We start from the raw sequence: 24,985 nt of genomic DNA, 5'->3' as shown, positions 1-24,985 counted from the left end.
GGCCTCACTACAATCGTCTAGTCATGTGTCCTTGCGATGGTTTTGGTTGGTAGCCACCAATCGCACAAACAACATTCTGTGATGTCATACAGAAAAGTTGCCAGAGGTGGCTAAGGAGTGTCCACTGCTTCACGTTTTTTTAAATATCTCCGTTATTTGTTTGAAGTTTGCAATAAAAAATTTGTATCATTGTTACCGGAACAAGGCAGCCTTCTAATTAACCACAACTTGTATTTTGTTTTCATGACCCCTTTAAGACCCATTCACATATGCAACTGGAGCTATAAAAGCAACGCGGTTTCTGTCACTCTAGTCGCATCACTAAAGTCGCTCTTGTCAAACTGACAAAAATTGGTTGAGACCAATCGTTCTTCTCGCACGACAAGAGCGACTTGAGCGATGCCAGGCGACTAGAGTAACAGAAATCTTGTCCTTTTGTTGCTTCGGTAGCAAGTATGAACAGGCCTTTAATGCGCATCATAAGCACAGAGCGTCCCAACTTAGATTGTCACGATCTCTGCGAGCATTCTATCTCATGCGATATTACTCTGGAATATTAGTGGTAGTGGTTGAGCACTAGGAAAGTCTTCGAAGGCGAGAAATCCACTCCATAATATCGCGCCGACAAATTTGAAAGTAATTTTTATCACAACACAGAATGTGGGTAAATGAATCTTAATTCTTTAAATGAGTCTGTGATGCATGTTCACTTTGAAATTAAAACATCAGTGCATGAGCAGCACATTGTATGTGGTAGCCCAAGTGAGGATTGCTGAAGTATCCACCATACACGTTTCTTTCTGCGGACACGTGGGGACAACTTTCTGTCGCATTTCTGTATACGGCTGCACATGCACAGCTTCAACTGACGCTCAAATGCGCACTCCTATACCAATGAATGCACTGCCATGGAGGGTTGTCCCTATGTGTAATGCAGTTTTCCTGTCCTTAAAAGTTTGTTTAAAATCTCTGGACTTGAGTTGGTAGCCTTCAGTGCCCTGTGGTTGGTTAAGCCCTTTTCACACAGCAGCATTTGACTATGCTACAATCCGATTCGGTAGTTTTTGAGTTCAAACATGCTAACAGTTCTGTATTTGTGTGCAGGACCTTCAAACAAGACTGCGGATTTAACATCTACCTTGCCGCCAGCAAAGATGGGGCCCACCTGGAAATCCGAAGTCTCTTGCTTGAACATAACAACCACACAGTGTCTGAACACCTTTTCAGGCACCTACCTCAACAGCGGAGATTGCCACCCGACCTACAAACCAAAGCCGCTTCAATGCTACAGCTTCGGGCGAACAAGAAGTTGCTGAGGGAGCAGCTTGAGGTTCAAAGCAACAAAGCGGTCACACTGAGAGACCTGTCCAACCTCGCAGCCAGAAAAAAAACAAGGGTGTTCCAGAAACGACCTGGAAGCGACAGTCAAGTTGCTCCAAAATAAGTACGCGTCAACAGTTCGACTGCTAACAGACGAGAACAATGAGCTCAGAGCAATCTTTTTTCAAGATGATGCGATGAGAAGATCTTTCGAGGACTACCCCGAAATAATCTTTATTGACGCAACATATAAGTTGCTGGAAACAAGAATGTCATGCTTCCTCATGCTTGTGGAAGATGGCAATGGGGAAAGTGAAATCGTTGCAGTGGGTTTGTTTGGAGTTGAAGATGGTGACACTTTACGATGGTTTTTTAACGTGTTTAAAGAGCTGAACAAGAGCTGGAACTCTGTGAAGATCACAATGGCCGACAAAGACCTCAAGGAAAGGCGGATTGTAACAGAGCTTCTTCCACAGTCTTCCTTGCACATATGTGCTTTCCATACGCTGCAGACATTCCGAAGAGAGATAAGTGTCCAGAAGCTTGGTATAACCAAACCAGCACAGGAAACAGCACTGGACATACTTCAGCATATGGTGTATGCAAAAGATGATGATGAGTATCAACGGCTGCACGAAACCCTGAAGTCCTCATCACCAAAGGCAGTACTAGACTACTTTGAGTCGAACTGGCATGGCATTCACCAAGAATGGGTAATGGGAATGAAGCAGTCCTGCGGGAACTACCTGAACTCTACGAACAACCGCGCAGAAAGCATCAACGCAAAGTTGAAGGCCATTGTTGAGCGATACAGCTCATTGGAAGACTTCGTCACTAACTTTTTTTGCTTCATTCACACAACAAGGAAGGAGCGCACGAACAAGGCAGCAGCACTCTTCAACAAGAAACGAGTCATAACAAACGGCGATAAAGACCTGGAGCTGTACAGCCAGTTGTTAACTCCATATGCCTTCAAACATGTGGAACGCCACCTTCGCATTTCCAATGAGCTTTCTGTAGATGCACACAGTGTAGCATCAGCAAGCGACTGTACTTGTGGCTTCAGAAGGGCAATGCTTCTGCCCTGCTGCCACATGCTCGCTGCACGCGGTCAGCTCGGGTTGAGCAAATTCGATCACAGTATGTGTGCCCAACGATGGACTTCCGAACATTACAACAAGAGCCGAGGGGTGCTGCTTGCTGCGGAACAAGAGGAGCCAGAACCAGTTATTGTTGACAAGCAGGACAGTAGACCAATTCTGTCAAGCCATCAAAAGTTCAGAAAGGCTTCCATGGTGGCAGGAAGAATAGCTGGTGTCGTGTCTGAAGTCTCCATGGCTGAGTTTCAAAGGAGGATGGAAACGCTCGAGAATCTTCTACAGCACTGGATGGTTGGAAATGATGTACGTCTCGAAACTAATGCAAGCGAAATTGGCGCTCAAGATGATCACGGTGCTAGTGCAAGCTCTGTTGCTCACGAGCCATGCCCCATGTATCCAGAACCTCCTAAAACACCCGGCAACACTGATGTGGTCCCCTGCACTTCAGCAGCAGCTGAAGTTTCCCCTGACCCTCCTCAAACCAGGCTGCCAGAGGTCACCGAAGTGCAACGAGCAAATGATGCAAGTCTCTGGACTGTGGCACCAGCTGAAGTTACCGAGACTTCTCATGTAAGGACAGCTCAAGTCCCTGAAGTAGCAAGCCATGGTGACGGTTTGGATCAATCAGCCAAGGAACACAGAGAGCAGCCTGCTTCTTTCTGCACCACTTTAAAAGACATCAAGTTGGCACCTCCAATGCGAAAATGTGGACGGCCAAAAGGAAACACGCTAACAGTGATTGGACTTCCCAGGAAAAGTAAGCGCGCCAGGGAACGTGGCCCATTCAGGTCACTTCCCATCTTTGAAAAGAAGACTGCGATCCTCACGTGGCTGGTAGGTTCAGACGCTGCAACCAGTGCACTTAAAGGCAGGTTACTTGAAGAAGAAGATGTGGAGACACGGCCCGAGTTGGTTCACTGCGGCATCTTGGATGAGAGCGTGGACATCAGTATTGTAAGAAGTTTTTTCACAGACGATGCATGGCGTGTTGTAACCTCCACACAAAACGTGAAGAAGTCCCGGCATTGTTGGCTGTGCCATGCGTGCCATGGGAATTTGGAAGACCTTGATGCAATCATGTGTGACTGGTGCCTTAACTGGTTTCACCTTCCTTGCACTTCCCTCAAGAGGCAGCCGAAAAAGAAGTTATGGCAATGCGCTCAATGTGGATGAATGAGGGTCTCTCATTTTTTCTTTTTGCTTCAGCTGTCAGCTTTACCACATTCCTTTTTTTGTTACTGTTTACTTTGTGCTTTATGAATATTCGTTTTGCGTTAAATAGAGTATGATCCATATCTGCAATGTGATATTTATGCTTACTGTGCAATAAAATATGTAAACAAAAGGCGAAAAGAAACGGAGTTCATTTCACTGGTAAGCATAAAAAGTAGTTCTAGTGGTTTCAAATTATGAAGCATATCCAAATGATGATTCCAAGCAGGCAAAAGAACAATGCTGTATAACCTGGGAGAAACTGGGTGATGCTGTTACTCGAAAGCCACAACTATTCGCGCAACGGGTGCCACTAATTAGGAGTTATGTGGAGGACACCAAAGCAGGACAAGCAGCTTAGAGCCCTTAGCAGCACAAGCCCGTCCTGCAGAACCCAGGAATCCCGGGATTTGATGTCAGCACTGTCTGATGTAGCAAAATATCCGGCATTATCCTGAAATGTAATGCCAGCACTAACCCTTTGCGACGGTGGACCTACCGTTGTGTTGGCTGTGTCGGCACAATTAACGGCGTAGTGTGTCGGCAGCCGTTACGTTGGGATACATGTTGCCGTCAGCATAGAGAAAGAAATACTCAGTCAGTTCAACAGGCTCCTGCTGCCGGCCATGTATCATGTAGGGACGTGCACTCGATCCCCGTAAAAAATGCCAGCTGCCGGCACAGTTAACAGGACCAGAAAGCTTAGGTCATTTTCTGCTCCTGTAATTTTGATGGCACTCTACCAGTTACGATGGTAGCTGCACAAAGTGGGCCTGGCTGTAGGCTTTTATCTTCGCTTCAAGCTCGGCAAAACTTGTGAACCGATCACCTACACGCGACGTCTTCGCCCGACGGTGTCATCGTTTCCGTAGGTTTGGTATCAGTGGCAAACGACGGTGGCTTGATCGCCGATGAGGAAGCCTCGACAGAATCGTCGCCCGACGACTACATCATTTCCGCGGGTTAAGTTGAGAGGTAGGTCGATGTCCGCGCACGGGATTATAAAAAAGCCGGACAGCCGGCAGAAAAAAAAAAAAAAAAAAAAAACCGGAACCGGAAATTTGACGTCAAAGAAAGAGCCAGCCAATCGGACGACACTGCCGGCATAATTCCCGCGAGAAAAAAATGCCGGCTGCCGGCAAAATATCCACTTCCATAAAATTTACTTTGCAACTTTAATAATTTAACGATTGTTTGTTGTTTAACTTATTTATAAAATTAATAAAATTTTGAACCTGCTTGCAGCGCCAATAGTAGAGTTTGACATGTTTTATGTATGTATTTATTGTACTTAGGAAAAGGAAAAGCCACCAACAGGCGTAGTTTGTCTCGCCTAGGGGGCGGACACCGGAACGCCTGGTTTTCTTTTTCTGCTCTCTTTCACTCAATGAGCGTTTTTTGAATCTCTCAACGGCTGGCGTGGTGCGTTGTTGGTGTCCTGTGACTGTTTTTAAGTTGTTTTTAGTTGTTTTTAAGTTGTTTAAGCTGTTTTTAGGTTGTTCCTCGTGCAATGCAATGGAGATTTCTGACGTCGTCAAGTCGTTCGTGCAATCTTGCAACGTCCAGCCATCGCACGACGAGTCGACGGTTTCGTGCGGCGGCGCCCAGCGGCAACTAGACGTGAGTGCTTCGGCGTTGCTTTTGTTGTCGGCGTCGTGCCTTCGAATATCGTCCACTTTTCAGTGTCAATGCCCTGTATTTCGCCGTTAACCTCGCGTAATCGCGACATTATCCTGAGCGCAATGCTCGCAGCATTGACAGTTGACATTAGAGCCACTAATAAGCTACTCTGTGACACTAGGTGACATGTCTACCGACTGGCGAACAGATGCTCAAAAATGCCACGAAATTTATCTTTCTAATTTATCTAAAAAAGTCATGCGCTGAGTCTCAATCAGTTCCAAAACACAGCTTGCAGCTCCATCATTTAGTCGTGGCAGTTTTACGTTTGGGCAAGCGTCTAGTAAGCGTCGCCGAATCTCTCCTATTTCGTCAACGGAATGTAACGCCTCTTCACAAAGGTAAAGGGACCATATTCCTCGGACCGCAAAGCGGGACGGGAGCTAGGGGAGGGGAGGTGTGAGAATAGGTTGAAGGGAGACTAAGGCTCAGTGAAATTTTGTTTTAACTGGAAGATAATACGTTTCGTAGTTCTCTCGGTCTTTCTTCGACGAGCAATGATGCGTTATTTGCTGAATAAGAAAGTGCTGAAGCATGCCTACCCAGCGTAACGTGTTGTTGGTACACTGCAACAAAGCATCTCAGACATTCGGGCTAAGCAAGGAACACACAACCCTTGCTTGCTTAGTTCCATCGTGTGCACTCTTTTCTTGAAGTTCCTCAAGCGGTTTCTTTCGGCCCTTTCATTCCTCCACGTTTTCATTAGTGACACTGAGCTTGATACCTGTTTTCCACATTTCCGGCTGAAAGCGGGACAAAACACCGTCCCACAAGCAGGCTGTGGGACAGCGGGACCACAGCCGCAAAACCGGGACGTCTGGTCACTTTACACAAAGGCCAACTGCAATCAAAATTTTAACCTCCTGAAAACGTTCTTTTTTTTTTTTTTATCTCCCAGGAAGTTTCAACGGCAACTGTTGAGTATAAGATATTTTTAAAGCGTTGTTAATCTTTGCATGCACCAGAAAGCTCAGAACGGATACCCTTTCGACAATGGCATCAGCGTGACGGTAAGTGCCTTGGCATGCGTCTCGCCCCAAACTGTTGACACGAAGGCTCCTGTGGTGTAGCCAAAGCGCTGGCTGCTGTTGGCGCACTCTGCTTCATCTTGTGTACCACGTCTGACGTCATGCTGCCCTGGCGCTTGCGACCACAGTCGGTCGCGTATTTCCAAACGCTTCGCTGCACGGAGCACCCACGTGACATGTCTGTAGGCGCGATGCAGAATGGTAATTAAACGTCATTGGCTGCTCCCCAAACCTAAAGCGACCTAAAACATACCAAATCACCATTACTAACAAAAAAAAAACGCGTAGATTCGATTTTTAAAAATTAAAGTCACAAAAAACTAAGCTATGATAAAAAAAAACCTAAGAGATAAACGTTCTGGGACTCGAACCCAAGCAGTCAGCGCCAGTATTCGGTACTCTTCACAGAGGCCACAGAGCCCAAACGGTGGGCGCGTTTTAGCCGACGCTGAAAAGAATAGCGCGCGCATTGACATCACACGCGTCACATGGGTGCTCTGTGCAGCGAAGCGTTTGGAAACACGCCAGCCGGTCTCAACGTGCAAGTGAAGACCGGGGCAAGGTGCAACGAGAACAGTGCTGTCTGGTCATGGTGGATACCTCAGTGTTTGTTTTGTCAAAACCAACACTAACACGAATAAACGAGGCTGTGAATAATTACCCTGCATTCAACCATCTAGTACCATTCTATGATTTCTGGGCTCGTAGCCACCCATAGCCGTGAAAAAGAAGTAACACAAATTTTGTTAAAAAGGGCTGTGATTTGGGTGAGTTGGTGAACGTTCATCATTGAAAATCAGCGCAGAAAAAACACAGCACAAAAAAGGAACGAGAAGTAGACAGGACAGTGCAGTGCTGTCCTGTCTACTTCTCGTTCCTTTTTTGTGCAGTGTTTTTTCCGCGCTGATTTTCAATGATGAACAAATTTTGTGTCCGTGCAAAAAAACTGGCATTGCCTTTAACCAGCATAGAAAATAGCTGCATTACCACCATGATACAAAGCACAGTGTCAGTGGTAAAACATGAATGGAAAAGGTGTACACCACCTACCAAGATCTTGGATTCTTTGGAAGCTGTGCTGTGAAGTGACGCGAGTCTGCCCGTTGAAGTATTATGCTCCGAAATATGAACAAACGTAGGCAAAGAAGGAAATGCAAACATGTAGCAGTCAAGGAGTCTTTAATAAGTACCGCCAGGCTTGAAAGCACACGAGTAGGGTCAGGCACTTCGAGGAATATTTTATTTTGCGACCTCAAGGTACATTCAAAGGTGCACACTATTCACCTTTTCTGCCACATACGTGGCCAAAGAAAGTGAAGCTGACAACCCAGTGTAACAGCGAGTACATGGCAACTGCCTTATTCTTGCTCCATGCCCAACAGGCCCTGCTCCCCCCGTACACTGTTCTGTACACAGCAGTTCGTGGTACTGCCCTTTTCCTTTTAAGGGCAGAGCACTTTAGGGGCTCACTTTGTCACCGTTGCTCGCTCGTTGGGCCCAAGTAGAGCCACGTGGCGTTCCGTCAAAGTAGCTGTTGTAATGGCGTCCCACAGAGGCTTCTAAAGCCAAGCGGTTTATATAGTCATAAACGTTTGAACCTCGTGGACCGCTGGCGCTTGTCATACATCTCCCCGTTGTTTAGCGCAAAGAAAACTGCAGGTACATTTGAGGCGAAGTATACGTAATGAACCAGCAGCGCCCGCGTTCATTTAGTTAGGAACGCTCGTTGGGTTGGTTTTTACGATAGTAAGCGAAAAAGTGGCAGTGCAACGCCGGCACGTGCGGGAGGAACAGCGAGCACTAAATGAACAGAACTCCCGCTGTTGCAGTTTCAGGCAGGGGGCACGCGAGCACTGCGAAAGTGGGAAATTCGAAATGCGTTGGGTGGTAGCAGTGAGCGGATAACGGCTCTACAGCTCATCATGGCGAATCACTGCTCTGCACTTCCGACAGCTTTCACATTGAGTAGAACGGCTTTTATTTTTCCGTGTTCCCCTCTCCCCAAAAAATAACAAAGTTGGGAACAACACTTTTTTTTTTAATTGCGAAAGTTTCCTGTGCAGCATAAAACGGTGCAGGCGAGTGTGTTTAAATGTACGTAAACAGGGAGTTTTCACTAAGAAAGTCTATAAGGCTCCGGTGATACGGCCTAAAGAGCCAGCGTCTGTAGTCGGGAGGCCGGCCTGGGTTGAGTCCCACACTATGTAGTACTTGCTGTTGGGAACGTTGGAGGCCACGGCAAGTCCACAGAAGATGGGGAATGTCTGCGGTCGATGTCGACGTGTTGCAAAATGGACATGTCCGGCCAAACGGAGCCCGTCGATCCGGGGGCCAGGTGTGGGTGACAGCTGGTGTAAGAGCAGCCCTGACGCGAATCCTTCGTGGCCCACCAGGGAGGTTTGATACACACGGTGGAATAGGTGCGTGTGTGGAGCGTGTGGAACAACACTTGCTCCAGTAAAGCGATGGCAGGTTGAAAGCCAATGAAAATAAATAAGTGAGGGCAGTGACCCAAAATGTAGTTTTTAGATCAAACCTTTTACACTTCTGTACGTGGCAGTTGGTGCCACTGCCCTCACAATTGTCGCACTTTCTTTGCCCAGGTCCTCAATGGCTTGGTGGGGTCGCGAGACCTCAGCTTCTTCACTGGCCTCAGCCGGCCCGCCCACGAGTGCGTCACGTGCTGCGTCGCCATCCTGTTCGACATGCAGCCAAACTTGCCGCTGGCCGGCAAAGTTCTCACCTTTCTGCAGCACTTGGCGAAGGAACCGCGTCTGTTGCACTGGCTGCGCGAGGAATTCGAACTGCACTCTGCGCTCGTGGAGTTGCTCCAGAATCGGCTTGTCGAGGACAACACGCCGGTTCAACTTCAGGTGGGTCAATGCGGGAGTGTCGCCTTCCTCCACTTCATGAGGGAGGAAAGTCGTGGTTCGTAAATTGTGGCTTCTGAAGAAACATCTCCACTAACGTGAAACCTGGGGTGGGGCAAAGCATGCAGTGTATGAATGTATTCTTGGCACCTTGGCGTTTTCGCCAACGGAGATGGAACCGTTGGAGTGGGTAGAGGTATACAGCTGTGCTGTAAAAGTCTCTTCTCTTTGAAGTATGCAGCTCTCTAGTGAGAGGCCTAAACGAGTGCGCGTTACGAAGCGTTCCAGCGCGAGGCAGAAACCAGTGTCCCACTGTTTTTTTATTATCATTTTTTTAGTATACCTTTCGAAGTTGAACCACAGCGCAAACGACGAGACAAAGGACGATAGCAAAAGGACACACAAGCGCTGACCTGGTTCCATGTCTGAAGGAAGGTGCAACGCCTCCAAAAGAGCACTTCCATCTCGTCACCCTCATCGCTATCGCCTGTTGCCGCGCACGCACCTACTCCTTCTGTTTGCACCACCATCAGCTTCCGCAAGAGGTTCAAGCGCTCTTTTGGAGGCGTTGCACCTTCCTTCGGACATGGAAGCAGGTCAGCGCTTCGTGTGTCCTCTTGCTATCGTCCTTTGTCTCGTCGTTTGCGCTGTGGTTCAACATGCATCACCAACTCGCCCAAGTTTTCACGTTGCTCAGCCTTTCGAAGTGCTCTATCGTGAGGCATAAACGAGTGTCGGAGTGTTTTAGTATCGTGACTACATGAGACAAACGATGACGACGGCAGGAGACGCCAACAGCCCCAGCCCCTCAGGGGCTTTGCCCCTAAAAAAAATTCGAGCCGTCCCTCTCTGGGGAGGTGGATGACTAGTGAAGCTTTCTAACAGAATTCATGCGATAGGTACGGGCAAATTTGATTCCTCTTAAGCGTTGACAGCAGTCATCCCTGAGAGTTTTCCGTCTCACAGTATACATACAAGGAACCAGAGCCGTGGATTTTGCTGTGGTTATATGCGGTTAAAGGCACATTCCCACTTGTGATTCGGCACATCGTGCGACGTCGTAAAAAGGTGAGCTGGCCGTCACTTTTCGTCGCTTTGCGACAGCGGATCCAATCACTCTCGGACCGAATTCCCGCGTGGCGCGATACCATCACAAAACCGGATAGCCAATCATAGCCTTGGAGTGTGCTGACGTAGCTGCTGGAAGCTAAATGTTTGTTTACATCCAGCGCTCCAAAAAGTGGCAAGCAATTTTTGTCAGTGGCTTCAGCGTACGCGTGTACAAATGAACGGAGAGAGTGGGGCTCTTCAGTGGGGAGAAACGTGTTTGAATTGTAAATGCAAGTAATCTTTGTATTATCCAGATGGATAGTGGAGTGGTAGGCAGACCTGCGGCCTTTTCATACGTCTATTGACAAGTAGTAAGAACTGTGGAGTTCGAAGGCATCAGAACTTCTGCATCTGTGCTCCTGCAATAATATGTTGAAAAGAGCCTGCTTGAGTTTGTTGTTTTTTGGCTCCTCCCACAATGTGTGTACGAGATTTCGGCGCACGATAAAGATCCCCAGGTGGTCAAAATTAATCCGGAGCCCTCCACTACGGCGCGCCTCATCGCCTGCGTTGCGTCGGCGCGTTAAACCCTACAATCAAAAAGCTCCTCCCACAACCCACAATGCTTTCGGCACTGTTCCAGGAGCATGTGGCCTAGAGTGATTTCTACCTGTTTTTGTCGCACTAGTGTAGCATAACAACGTGTGGGTTCGAGCTAGTTGGTAATCCATAGTGCAAATTTAAAGTGCAAAAAATTAGACAGAAGACGAACGAGACAAGGACAAGCGCTACTTCCAACTGAAAATTTTATTTACAAAAGCAGCATATGTATACATACTCTAGTTTAGAACAATGCACACATGATCTGTTTTTTTTTTGTATTTTTTTCACCATTTCGTATATATATGTCGTTTTTGTGAATAAAATTTTCAGTTGGAAGTAGCGCTTGTCCTTGTCTCGTTCGTCTTCTGTCTAATTTTTTGCGCTTTAAATTTGCACTATAGTGTAGCATATTTTTGTATGGGTGCAAATGGTAAAAGCAGCTAGATGTCGTACAAGTCAAGCAACAGCTCCGCTAAATGCAGTCGCATTGCTATATGTAGCAAGTGCGAACGCCGCCGCGTGACGTGCCCGAATTACCGGTGGGAATGTGCCTTATAGGAGCCATGGAGGCAAAGCACAAGTTTGGTTCATTCGATAGATCGCCTCGGTAGAGTCATATTGACACCACTTCTACCGCTCACTTTGCTCAAATAGGCTACATAATTAGGAAAAAAGGATATGGCTATGTGACCCACTAGCTCATTTCCCACAACAGAACCTATGATGTCATATGCCCGGCTGTGCGATTGGCTTGGGCCGGCAAAAGCAAACGTAAATTAGGCACGGCTTATGAGCTTGCCGAACGAGCTATTTGCACGTAAATTTAGGGCATACTCTTTTTATAGCAGTAAGAATGGTGGGGTAAGCAAAGGAAGTTGTGAAAGTACACGTAAACACCAAATCAGTTAGTGCGGCACTTTGCCAGCTGACCGCTAACACAGCCTTCGGACGCGCTGCTGGACTTCTCTAAAACAGCACTGACCAGCTGACAAACGCGGCACGGTCACTTACGTCACCATGTTTGTCGAGTCATTAAGAAACAATTACTATGAACCATAATAAAAATACGGCAGGTATAGAAGCACGGCCAAAAGCAAAGAGCGAACACTGGCACTTCAGCAGTATTGCAGCACCATCTACGAAAGTTGGCGATAAACGGTAATTAAACGGGTGCCTGTGAGATAGGAGCAGCCCTGGTCAGCAGGCTATATTTAGTTTTAAAGGAGCCATGAAGACAAAATACAAGTTGGGTTTATTAGAAAGACTTCTTAGTCCCGATAACAATGATACCAATATCATCGCAATCTTCGAACAAATAACGGAGATATGAAAGAAAACGTGTGAAGCAGTCGCGACCCCCTAGCCAATTTCCCGCAACTTTTCTATGACTTCACGGAACCTTGTTTGCGCGATTGGCGGCCGCCCAACTGACCTGTCGCGACGACACATGACTGGACGTCTGTAATGGGGTCTCTAGTTCCATTTGACCGCATCACTTGAACGCTAACGCGCAGTGGACGCACTGAAAATTATGTTTTATTGTTGGCCCGTATGACGTCACTCTTGCACTGTGGCGCAAAATTTGAAATTTATTAAATAATTCTTGCTTTTTTTTTTGTCGTTGAAAAACACCTTTTGTGGCTGTAATGGAGCTGAGTGAGATACTGAATCCTAGTTCTTTCAAATTAAACGAAGTTGTATTTTCTCTTCATGGCTCCTTTAAGGCTTTGCTGTTAATACGTCATTGTAGACGTCACGAAAACACACGATTTAGCGGGAGCATGGAAATTTTTACTTAAAATATTTCCTTTCTCTGTGAATAAAGCATCATTTGCTGCCGAACGAGCACTTATGGCCATATAAAACACTTAGTCTTTCGAATAAAACAAACTTGTATTTTGTCTGCATGGCCCTGTCAAAGAAAGTTTGTTGAGCAAAAGCACGGTTTTTGCACCAGAAGCACACCGGGAACACGCAGAGAACTGGTATGCAGCCAAAGCCGCGTTTGGCGCTGTCTTTACCTTGGCTGACCTTGAAGGTCAGGCTGACGCTTTTCTGGGTTTGACCTGGATTGATAACCTTGGATTTACCAAAATTTTCCAAGCTCACAAGTGGGAAGTGTAAGATAGTGGGTAAGCATCCTTTTTCAAGGACTTATCCTCATACGCACACCACCACATATGTTTGCCTCGAATTATCTAAGCTTTAAAGGCTTTCGCTAATGTTCGAGCAATACTTGGTTGCAAAATTGCGCTCCATTTCTCGCAGTTTTGGTCTTTGTTGTTTGTTTTCTTGTGATTTTTAAAAAAACACCATTCGTTGTGAGCTTAAGCAACCCTTGTATGTGCCTGAATCCTTGCCGTCAAAGTTGTATGATGAACGTATTCCTCTTGTTGTTTCTTTTTTTTTGTGTGTGTCTGTGTTCAAAACTGCAGATAATCGAGCTCCTTCGAGACGTGTGCTACAGGTACCAGGTCACAATGACAGAGTCCAAGATTGGCTACCTCAGTGACTTCCTCTTCAAGCACGTGTGAGTTCATTTTCGTGTTATATACGTGCCACACGTGCACGAAAAACGACTAAGTGTTTAAACCCTTGAGATACCGAATTACATTATTTGGGCGGGGCGGGCTGCACGCGAAAACGCGAAGGCATTAAATGTGTTAGGCATGATGGTGATGATGACCAAAAAGAGAAATGCGCTCATATTTTAGAAGTTTTTTACGTAGAGAAAAAGTTCATACTTAATCACAGCGCGAAAGACGGGACAGACGGAAGAATAACCACAGGACAGGCGCTGACTCTAACTGAATTTATTGAAAACACGCCACAAACATTTATACCGAGGGCAGACAACGCCGTACGTGTCAAAGTTGCATACAAAAACAGAAAGAAAAACAAAGAAAAAGGGCAGCATGGCTTATTTGTCGTTATCCATGAACTGGACCTCTTTATCAGTAAGCACCACTAAAGCGTGGCTCATGCACTTTTCGCCCCTCTTGCTAATGTGACAAGCTTCAACTACCGTATTTACTCGTGTCATGAACCCTCCCTCCACTTTTCTTCTTGAGAATTTACTTTTTTGTCACTTTGAATAAAAAATGCAGCGGGGATATGTTTTTATCTCAGCATGTTTGCTGATCCCTTAGGCCATCACAGTAACTTGATATCACGCGACAGTACACGCAGGTATGCTAAAAACGCATTCCAAAAAAAGAAATCTCAACAGTAGCCAGAAACGCAAGCAGGAATGCTGTGGCTCACAATTTAAAAATTGCGCGCTTGCAGTGCGCCACCTGCTGAACACAAAACAAAGCTTGCACCATAAAAACATTGCGGCATGCGAACAAAGCGCAACACGCACTCCGCACTCCTTCTCTGCTCTTTGCCGTTCCGGCTGGTTTTGGTGGCGTGCAAACAAAGCACCAAACGTACTCCACACTCCCCTGCTCTCGCCGTTCCGCGACTCCGCCATGACGATCTGTGGTGTTGTTGTTCAGCTGTGTTCCGACCTTTTTTTTTTTTTTTTGTGTGCTCCTGGTGCGCGCCGTACGATGGGCCAGTACATGAGCTGCACAGGCAGTTTTAAACTGAATGTGGTGGAGCATGCGTTGATGCACATGGGAGCATGCGCTGTGCATCATGATGTGCATGATGCACAGCATGCGTTGATGCACATGGCTGAGTGGCATTTCAGTGTTGACCCACTGCGTGTACACTACGGGCGAAAACAAGGTTTTTGGTCGGTGAACAAGGATCGCCGTGTGTTTAGTGGGCCCAAAAAAAGGGAAGTTTCCGGGTGTGAGAAAAGTTTTGGAGTGCCTTGACGCCACGGAAGACGGTGCGCTGTCGGCTGACTACGAATGTGAAGCCGCAAGTGACTTCAGTAAGCAGGGCAGCTCCATGGCGAGTAGGGGTCTTCTGGCATGGTCAGAATAAAAAGGAAATTCCATTACATAATCACCCAGGTGTTTTTACGGAAATGGTAAGGCTCTGGCGCACTTCATTTAGCAACTTTATCGTGTGGAATTTCAACTTTTAAAAAATCTATTGCAATTTTTTCCCGCATAATGAACCCTCCCCCCAAATTCATGCCGAATTATCTGAAAAAAAAAGTGGGTTCAATATGCGAGTAAATACGGTATCTCTCGGTGTAACTGCTTCGGGTGCTTGGTAACAATATCAGTTTCCTCAAACACCGGGTGGCAGCCACACGTGTGGCAGTGTGAGGGCAAATGTGGTCGTGGGCGTTTGTCGAAAGAGAGCGCATGCTCTCACAGTCTAACATTCGCACACCTGCCAGTCTGCCCTATGCATGACGCACCACACGAAAGAGGGACTGGGTACACGCTGGTTTGGCACTCCACATATCTGTGCTCGTGCTTTTTTACCACGCCCTGATTTTGCGGCCCTTTCTGCTAACGAAGCTTTTCTTCGTACGGCAGCGCACATTCCCTCCAGTTTACGCGGGATGGAAAAAACCTCGGTGACACCATACCAACCAGCAACATTCTTCAAACCGTGCGACGTACGGTGCACATAGCGAATCACAGCCAGTTTATTTCCATCCGGTTTTTTGCTTTCCTTTCCTTATCGGGGCCCCCATGAGACTTGACATGCCTGATCAACTTGTTACCACAACTCCGGAGCACTGCCCTAGGGTAACCTGCTGCCTCTAGCCTCTTTAACTGACCTTCAAAGCTCTCGTCCACAGTATGGTGGCAGGAGTGGGTGGGTTAAGGCTGAGCGCAACACATAAAACCCACTCCATTCTTCACTAATTTTGAATGTCCTGAGCCATAACTTAGGAGGGGTTTCTCAGAGTGAGGCAAGTACATCCAACAGGCATGGCCTACCTCAAATCTTAATCTTAAACGGAGGTCCAGGAACTGCAGCTCTTGGTTTTTTTGGAAGCTCGACAGTAAACTTCAAACCAAAACCACTTTCATGGAACACTTTCAGAAGATCAATGGCAATGCGTGGTAATTTATCGGAGTTCACAAAGGCAAGGCATTCATCCACATATCTACAGATGTTACTTGCCAGACCACACAGGTTTCGCTCGATGGCACGGTCAACCCTGCTAAGAAAAATATCGCTGAGTACTGGGGCAGCACACGATCCAATAAAAACACCGGATCTTTGCATAAACAGCGGCCCTCCCTAGTCTACAAAGGTGGACTGCGGGTAAAAAGTAAGAAGTTCAAAAAAGGACTCTACAGAAATGCCACAGCGGCTCATGAAGACCTGTTGATCATTATCTTTGACGATGCACATCTTCACGCTTTTCATTGGCTGAACATGGGGCAGGGGATAAAAAAGGTCTTCTATGTCAACACTGAGCGCTCGGCAGTCCCTTGGATTGTCTAGCTTCAAGAATTCCACAATTCTGCCTGAATTGGGAACCCGAAAGGGGTCAATAATGGTTAGCCTAGACAGGTTCCGCTGTAGGAACCCTGACACTACCCGCTGCCAAGAACCTCGTTCAGAAACAAGGGCCCTGAAGGGAAGGTCTAGTTTATGAGTTTTTGCGGAGAAGACATCGAGGTGCCCTTTCTTAGTGGACTTAACTTCAGATACCAATCGTTCCAAACTTAGCTCGTTTAAGAGGGCCAATGCCCTCTCCTTCACTTTTGACGGTTTGTCTCACAAGGGCACGAAATTCTTATTCATAGCTTTGGCACTTTTTTTCACGAACATGCCTACAGGAAGAAGTACAAAGTATCCCTCCTTTTTCGACGCCATGACGCGCAGACCATTTGACGCGAAAAAATCAACAGCAGGCCTAATGTGCCTGTGCACCCTAGGCCTACCTACACTCCGAGCCAATGTGTCCACGCACTCCAAAACGCCCGCTAAGGGGCCGAGACGTGCATATGCGCTTCAAGTTGGCTCTGTGTTTTTTTTTTTTTATGTAAGAGCGTAAGTTCACTACCTGATATGCACCTAGTCCGTTGATAGCATAGGTCGGCGAAACAGAAAGAACTCACTCAAACTCAATCACAATTTTTTTCATTCACGCTGTACTCAATCAAACTCAGACTCAAAAAGTTCGTCTGTTCACAAAATCACTCGTACTCACTCATCAAATATCATTTGTAATCGTACTCACTTGTACTCAAACTCATTTGTCCTCACGAGTATTCGTACTCAATCTGTACTCATGAGTACTGAATCTGTACTCATGAGTACTCAATGAGTACTACTGCTCATGAGTACTACTCATGAGTACTACTCATTTTTCACTCATGAGTACTACTCATTCTGCACTCGTGAGTACTCAATCTGTACTCATGAGTACTCAATTTGTATTACTCACGAATAATCAACTTATCTGCACTGTTAGCTAGGTCGTAGCTCGAATGAAAGACAAAGTAGAAAAAAATAAATTGTTTAATTGATTAGAAAAACACAGGTTACATATAAATCAGGACAGAGGAAGAAAACGTCTGACGCGGTTCACTGTCATTGGGCGACTTACTGCGCGAAGGCAAGTACATGTGAGAAAGCGAAATGGAAGGTAAGCACTCGCGTTGCGTCTGGTGTCTCCTCCTGTTCTCAGGCCGGGTCGGGCTCAGGGGAGCTCGGGGGTTGTCGGTGCAGCCGTGGCCGTAAACTGCGTTTTTCTGCGTGTCTTCGGGTGGCAGCTTTTGTCGTCCGTTTTCTTGTTTGCACTACTGTACTCAGGAGTGCATATACTCGAGAGTGCAAACACTCGCAAAAACAGTATTCATGAATATTGTACTCATGAGTGCTGTGTACTCATGAGTACAATGTACTCATTAGTACTCAAACTCATGAGTACTCATACTCATGAATACTGTACTCATGAGTACTCATACTCATGAGTAGTGTACTCATGAGTACTCATACTCATGAGTAGTGTACTCATGAGTACTGTACTCACGAGTAGTGGACTTACCTCTATACTCACTCGTCATCGTACTCACTGTTTTTTTTCTTAGTGTGTGATCACTCATCATCGTACTCACTCGTGAGTTTGAGTACAAATGAGTGTACTCACGAGTGAGTACGCAGACCTATGGTTGATAGTCAGGAACCCTTTCCAGTGTTTAACAACCAAGAGGTGACCATACTGCTTGTTTCAGCTATCCAGGACCTGTCAGTGACTAAGTATTTTAGCCATGGCCAAAGAATTCACAAAACTTCTTTTAATGTGCTGAGTGTGGTTGCAGGCAAAAGTGTGCACTTGTAGACAGACGGCCCGTGTGGTGTTGTTCGTTAAGGGTTAGAACTTAACGGCAAGCATTTTTTGTGTGTACACTTTCAGCGAATCGGAAGACAGTGAACTCTTTCTGCCCTGTCTGGAGCTTCTCAACTACATCTCTTGGAGCCCTGTTGTCCAGCGGTACATGTGCATGATGGTAAGCACTTGCCATTTGTTTGCGTGTTCTTTTTAACTCCACTCCTACTCTGTCACATTTACATTTCAACATGAGGTATTCAGATTGCGGTGTGTAGCGGAAAGCTTGGTGGTAATTCTGTACAGGCCTCAAGCTAGGCTCTGGAGTCCTAGAATAAACAAGCGAAACAACTTCATAAGATTTCTTGGTAATATCAAAAGCACCGAAAACTCAAAGGGACACTGACGTCAAAATACAAGTTGCTCTAAAATCGATAGATTAACTCACTGAGAACGCGAATAGGCCACTCTTACGCGTAGCTTTTATTTTTTTTATTTTTTTAAGTAAGGTTGAAAATAGTGGAAGTGTGAAGACCGGTGCGATCGTCACTGGCTATACCACACAACTTGCGCAAGTGGATAAATTGTTTGCGTGTGCTTTTCGAGGAAGCGTGCAAGATGTGCACAAGTGTTTCTTTTGACGCCAACTTTCGTGGGGCTACAAAAGGGCAATATGTTTTTCTTCAACAAAGCGTCAGTACTGATCACGGGTTTTATGAAGGAACCTTTTCCTTAATGGGGCGAAGCTGCGAAGGACATGATGGGAGTTCAAGAAAGCAAGACTGATTCCACTAAAGCTGACCACACCACTCGATACGTGGTAGCGTTGTATTTGGTTCCTTCTATACCACTGTACATGACGACTGCCTCACTTGCTTTTGGTTCATCGTGATGCAAACAGTGGCAGCAGTCGCTGCTTGCATCAGTTTTGATGATTTCTCAGCAATAAGACATTTTCTGGCACCGAGTCAGTGCTAAACTGCCTCTCGGAAGGTCAGTCTTTTGTTTGAAACCAACTTGCTCTGGTTGTCTTCAGGGTCCCTTTATTAAGTTAGGCTCTGGAGTACTAGAATAAACAAGCTCAACTTAGGAGGATCTCTTGCTGAAATCAAAAGCACCAAAACCTGAATTATAGCTGAACAGAAAGGTAATGTCAGTGCTGCTAAATTTTTCCCTTGGTTGTCCACCTCTGTCTCTTCTAAATGGGGTAATAGCGGGAATGTGTCCTTAGTCAATCCGCTGTTAAAGAGAGAGGAGAGAGGGAGCACTACAGCAGAAGCTATTGTCAATCAAGAGTGCACTCAAGCCCGCAAGCTGTGGAACAGATGTTGTCGCTTAACCATATGGAAGACTGGAAGAGAAAAAAAAACACTTCTGCAGCTTTTCCCCATGGCCAGTGAAAAGGCCTCAGCAGTACCAGTGCTTCAGTGGGCCTGACGTTTTTTTATGGCTGACTGTTGCATTAAAGGTGCCACCAAGACGGAAACACAATTTTGGTCCATTGAAAAGACTCCCCATTGTCATAATAATAAGGATACCAAATTGCAAGTTTAAAGCAAATAATCTAGACATTAAGAAAAACCAACGGAGCAACGGCGGCACCCCAGCTACTTTGCGGCGATTCCTCTATGGCGTCGTGAAAAACTTGTTTTTGCGATTGGCGGCTGCCGGCCAAATCCACCACCCAGCAATATGACTGGGTGACTGTATGGGGCCCCTGGTCCCACTTGATCACATCACTTGTATGGTAACATGTAGTTAACGCACTGGTAACCATGTTTTTAGCACTTGTGTATACTACATGACAGTAGCGCTAAATCTGAAGTTTTCTTTTTATTATTATTAGTTACATTTTTTTGGTGTGTGTTTTCCAAAAACGTCTTTCATTGCGGGAGGAAGGCTGGGCAAGTTACCAACAGCTATTTCTGATTTCTGAACAAAGGACTCCCCCCCCCTTCCTGGTGAGACCATTGCATAAGTTCTAGCTTTGCATTGTCCTTACTGGGGAAACTTGTTAGCCTCCACAGTGCTGGAAACAAGGCATGCAAACGAAGCACTGTTTGCAGAAGCACGAGCAGCTCCTTGCTTTTTAAAACTGAAAGCTGTCTTCGCGGGACCAATGGCGTCCCGTCAGAAAAATACTGATGCATTTATTTCCCCATAGACTGGCTGGTCGACTGGAAAGCTCTGAAAAGATTCCTGGACGCACAGCGCGTTTGTGAAACCCGTTGCGTCAAAACAGTTACTTGAAAGTCGTGAAAAAGGAATGGTTCTAGACGAAACAGTACACGCTTTGATCATGGAGTACAATAGCATACCTTTATCTCATAAACGACGTATAAAAGGAGCACTGACACCAATTTTCGGCTTTAAAAGGACAGACAACCGATTTTTGTCGCGCATATGTTCTCTAGCTCATATGAAAGCCAGCGTTTTATATAGCCCGGTAACAACAAGCAATTTTTAAACAAACTGGCGGAAATAATTTTAATTTGGCAGCAAACTTCCTGAAATCGGAAGGGTGGCCGTTCGTAGTGTCGAAACTTGACACTACAATATGTGTCCCTGTCACGTGGCCTGCAAACCTAGCAGCTACTGCAACTGCTGAAACGTTTATTTACGTATTGAAAACCTTTTAACACACATATTTGTACAAGCTTAAATAGTATATGTATTTCTAAACATTACTTTGAAAATTCTAAAGACATGCCGCCCGCCGCCACTGGGTTGCTCTCAGTGTGGCTAACTGAGCCACCATGCCCAGAATCAACGCAGCGTTCAGTAAACAGACCCAGCGAAGGAGCTTTGATGATTCTGTCTAAGTCAGGGGCATTTGTTCTGCCAAAATATTTGATTTCAGTCTCCAAATACGCCAACGGCAGCTTAAAAAAAAAAAAAAAAAGTCGCGCCCGGGGAGAACCGAACTTCCCGCCTCCACAGTGTGAAGCGGTGAAGCCAGATTCTACCTATCGTCTACCCCAACAGGTGGCGCATTCATGCAAAATAGACCCTTGCATTAAAAAAACACATAATGGAACAGAAAAGCCTGCGATTCACACTTTTTTTAGCTGGTAACACGTTTTTAAATATCGTTTTTTATTTCGCATACAGACAAAAGTATGTTGCCGAGCTACTCTATATCATGGTTGCCAGCATTAGTTTTGGGAGGGACACATACGGCTCGTAGATCAGAAAATTCGATTTAAAAAGTTCTAGAGCGTTATCAGCAAAACCGTTTCTTGTCAAGGTGCTTTAAGTGATGCCCTTTCATTTGGGATAGAGAATATATACTCGACAAAAATCGGTTGTCTGTCCCTTTAATATTATTGCACAGTTCGCTTCCTTCACTCGACAGAATACCCTGGCTGAAATATGAGCGGCCTGCGACGCAAAGAACATAGTTCAATTGGATCTCATTTATCGCGCCGACGGAGCAGCGCGCGGAGCGGCACTCGGCACATGGACATCAGCGTGACATCACTCCAGGAGAGGAAAAACAAGTGACGCGACAGCGCTCGTCAAAAACTCGTGACGTCACTTCACGCGCGCGGCCCACCGAGCAGCGAGCGGGCGCAACACCCTCTCAAGCGGGCGCCAGTGATGTCCGCACAAAGCGGTGCGGTCAGGCAGGGAGTCTGTCATATGCGCCGTTCGGGATGAAAGCGCGGGAATTTGAAACAAACGATTTTCAGGCTGTTCAATGTAATCAGGGTGTCTAGCGACCGGGAAAACCGGGAAAAGTCAGGGAATTTTGCGCCACCGGGAAAAGTCAGGGAATTGTCAGGGAATTTTTCAATCAAGTAGTACCAGTCAGGGAAAACCACGTCGGGGCCTGCCCACAGTTTCAGAATAGGGGAAACCAGTGTTGGGGGCCCCCAAGAAGTTACCGAACGCAACACGTTCGCGCGCGACGAAAACGTAAACCGCATGAAACGTTTTCTGGTTTTTCTGCAAGCGAAAAAATTCCCCCGCATTTCCCCGAGGGGGAGAATGTGAAAGTGCGAATGCACGGTTGTCGGCCCGCTTGCGGCGCTTGCGCTCGGCCCCCGCAGCCCACCGCCTCGCCGCCTTCTCTTCCATCTCTTCCATCGGGTTTGTAGTATCACGTGTACACCACGCAGTTATCAAGCCGCTATAACGCCGCTGAGTCGCCAACGCACGCCGCTGACGACGTAGTTTGAATGCGTTAAAGATATAAGGCGCGTTACTCACACTGATATCAGCGTGGCGTCCGTGGCTTAGTCGGTAGCGCGTCGCGCTGCGGCCGCAAAGTCCTCGGATCGAAACCTGGCGCCGGATGCTGTTTGTTTTTTAAATATAGAGGAGCACTGCGGACGCCGCCGCCGCCGCCGCCACCGCCGCCGCCGGCGGTGGATGGTTTGGGGTCGCTTATAAAATGCATTCGCACTTAAAACGCGCCGCGCACGCCTGAGGCGTGCTGACGGCGCCGCGAAAACCACCTGCGCGGTGCGCGCCGAGCGGCAGGCGCCGGCAACATGGCGGCTGCACCCTGCACCGGCCGCGGAGTAGTGCGGTAGCTCCAACGACCGCTTCTAACTGCTCTTTAAAATGCTACTCAAGGCACAAACGCACTTGCTTGTGCAGGAAAGGAGCCACGCACGAAATCGTCGACGCGACCGTGAAAATACCCCGCACGAATCGCGCGCAGAAACTCGCCGTGCGGTTCACGCAGCTCACAGCTGGCTTAGGTTGCTGGTTGCACTTGTGCAGAGGGGCGATGTAGGTGGTGCCCAAATCGCACGCACAACGCGCTTTTTTTTCCAGCGAATTTCAAGAGTCAGCGCTTTTTTGAAGAGCTAATCTTGAAAGAACTTCATTCTTATGACATCGGAAGCCAGAATTACCTAATCAAAAAGGAACATGAAGTGGTTTTCTGCTCGCGAAAATGCGCCGCGCACGTCACAGACGCTCTGACGCTGCCGCGGAACCGCCTGCACGCTGCGCGCGGTGCCGCCGGCAGCGGAAACATGGCGGCGCCTTCGACCGCGAACTGGTGATGGGAGATCGAGCGACCGCTTCTAAGCGCTCTCTAAAATGCCACACAAGGCACGCACGAAGTTGCTTGTGAAGTAAAGGAGCTTATAATGTGGGCGAAAACGGTACTATGAAACATCATCCGCGCCGTTAGTGTTAGCGCCCATGCAATACCTGCCAGGGTTACGTAAGCCTAAACATCTCTTGCGGGGCCATCCGGCTGTCTTGAGAGCTTCAAAACTGCCACCATGAGCCGTGCGGCTCTCCATTGGCGGAAGTCGGCAGGCTCCTCCCACTTCCTCGCGCGACGCGCGTCATTTTCTGAGCGAGGCAGAAGCTGCCGCGCGCGCGAATCGTCGACGCGGTTGTGAAAAAATCGCACGCGCAACGCCGACGCGCCCGAGTCGCGTGCAAAAACGTACCATGCGGTTCACGTTGCATGTCGAGCCAGGACAATAAAAAAAAAAAAAGCAAAAGGTGCTCGCTGAAGCGCAACTTGAAGCTTCTATCCCGCAAGATGAAATAAACTCTCTGAAGCCGTAACAGAAGGCAAGCAAACCTCAAACTGAAGTTAATGTGTTTTGTATATGCTTTTTATATGCTTCATAGACCATTTCCACAGAATGGCGCCTGTTGTATAAGTCAGGGAATTTCGTTTAAAATGGTCATGGAAAACATGGAAAAGTCAGGGAAATTGAATTAGGCAATTTGCTAGACACCCTGGTAATTAACTATCGCGCGCTGAAGTATTTGAAGTGCTGTTTCAGGTTTGCCAGACCATTAAGCATCGATAAAAGCAAGAAAACTGTAACATAAAAGTTTCGTGTCAGTGCTCCTTTAATATACATGGAGATTTTTCGTTGATGCGTTTACTACTTTGTGCGCAAAAAAATGCGCACATGGGTTTTGATTTTGATTTTTGTTTGTGCGATTTGGGTCTTTGAAAAAGGTTTGATGGTCGATTGGGCGCACTTTCGGCAAAGGCTTTGACGCAGTTTCCCTCGCTGTCTTTTTTTGGAAGGGATGGTGAAGTGATTTTTTTTCTGTGCCCCCTCGCACGCAGGCCCGGTTGGGACAGCTGTGCAAGTCGCTGGTGCCCAAGCTGGTGCATGACAACAGCGGCGTCGTCATGCACACCTTCGCCATCTTCGTCAACCTGTCGCTCGACAAGTTCATCAGCGACAAGGTGGGGGAGCGTGGACGGTCTTTTGCCCTGAGCAAGCTTCGATGCTCTCGAACATTCTTAAACGGATCATTTTTGTGGGTGCATGGCTTTGGCCTGCTCGCATTGTAGAAGGACTTGTTGTTGGGCGAGTTCATGCATTTTCTCAGAAGGGGTAAACTGCGCTACACAGAGAGAGGTACACAAAGACAGGCGCAGACTTTGTGTACCTCTCTCTGCGCCTGTCTTTGTGTACCTCTCTCTGTGTAGCGTCTTCCTTAGCGCTGCTCGCAGTGATGTGATTGCTGCATCAAAGGGCACATCTTGCGCCATCTCGAGTAGTCTTTGCCGTACCTGCGCCAACCCTTCTCTCTTCTTGTCATTTGTAAAAGCGAAATGTCCCATTCGAGGATTGCATTAGCCATTTGTGTGTGCCGTTTAACTGGGATGTTTTGGTTCAATGCTCAGTACGTTGAATTGTGGCCGTCCTCTTAAAATAGTTTACACCATTTTGAATCGTAGTTAATATCACTTTCGAGTTTGATTTACCTGACAGTGTTGTTTAAGCAGCAGTTTACATGCGTTGAATTTCTTTATTGGTTTGAGGGCACTATTGTAAGAGTGGTATTTTCCAGGACATGGTACCAGCTCAAAGGCAGCAGTAACATGCTGCTTGGTTTGTACGTTGGTTTGCCATTACCTCTGTGAGCTCTACTTTAGCCTGTCAAACATTATCTTTTCCAGTCACTTGGTTTTTTTGC

General features: G+C 46.9%; 1 protein-coding gene across 1 annotated transcript in view; it reads left to right on the top strand.

The window, feature by feature from the left end:
- The first annotated feature begins 4,932 nt into the window (after window positions 1–4,932).
- The window catches only part of LOC144138609 (protein CIP2A homolog), an 89,556-nt gene continuing 69,503 nt past the window's right edge, over window positions 4,933–24,985 (top strand). The window contains exons 1-6 of the mRNA XM_077670987.1: window positions 4,933–5,054; window positions 5,128–5,252; window positions 8,944–9,213; window positions 13,299–13,393; window positions 18,155–18,248; window positions 24,126–24,248. Of these exons, the coding sequence (XP_077527113.1) occupies window positions 5,148–5,252; window positions 8,944–9,213; window positions 13,299–13,393; window positions 18,155–18,248; window positions 24,126–24,248 (687 nt within the window). The 5' untranslated portion in view covers window positions 4,933–5,054; window positions 5,128–5,147. The remainder of the gene's footprint in view (window positions 5,055–5,127; window positions 5,253–8,943; window positions 9,214–13,298; window positions 13,394–18,154; window positions 18,249–24,125; window positions 24,249–24,985) is intronic.

Source organism: Haemaphysalis longicornis, unplaced genomic scaffold (genome assembly GCF_048455015.1).
Source record: "Haemaphysalis longicornis isolate Haplotype H1 unplaced genomic scaffold, Haemaphysalis longicornis Haplotype H1 scaffold_5, whole genome shotgun sequence".
Lineage (NCBI taxonomy): Eukaryota > Metazoa > Arthropoda > Arachnida > Ixodida > Ixodidae > Haemaphysalis > Haemaphysalis longicornis.
This window is presented reverse-complemented; position numbering and strand designations above follow the sequence as displayed.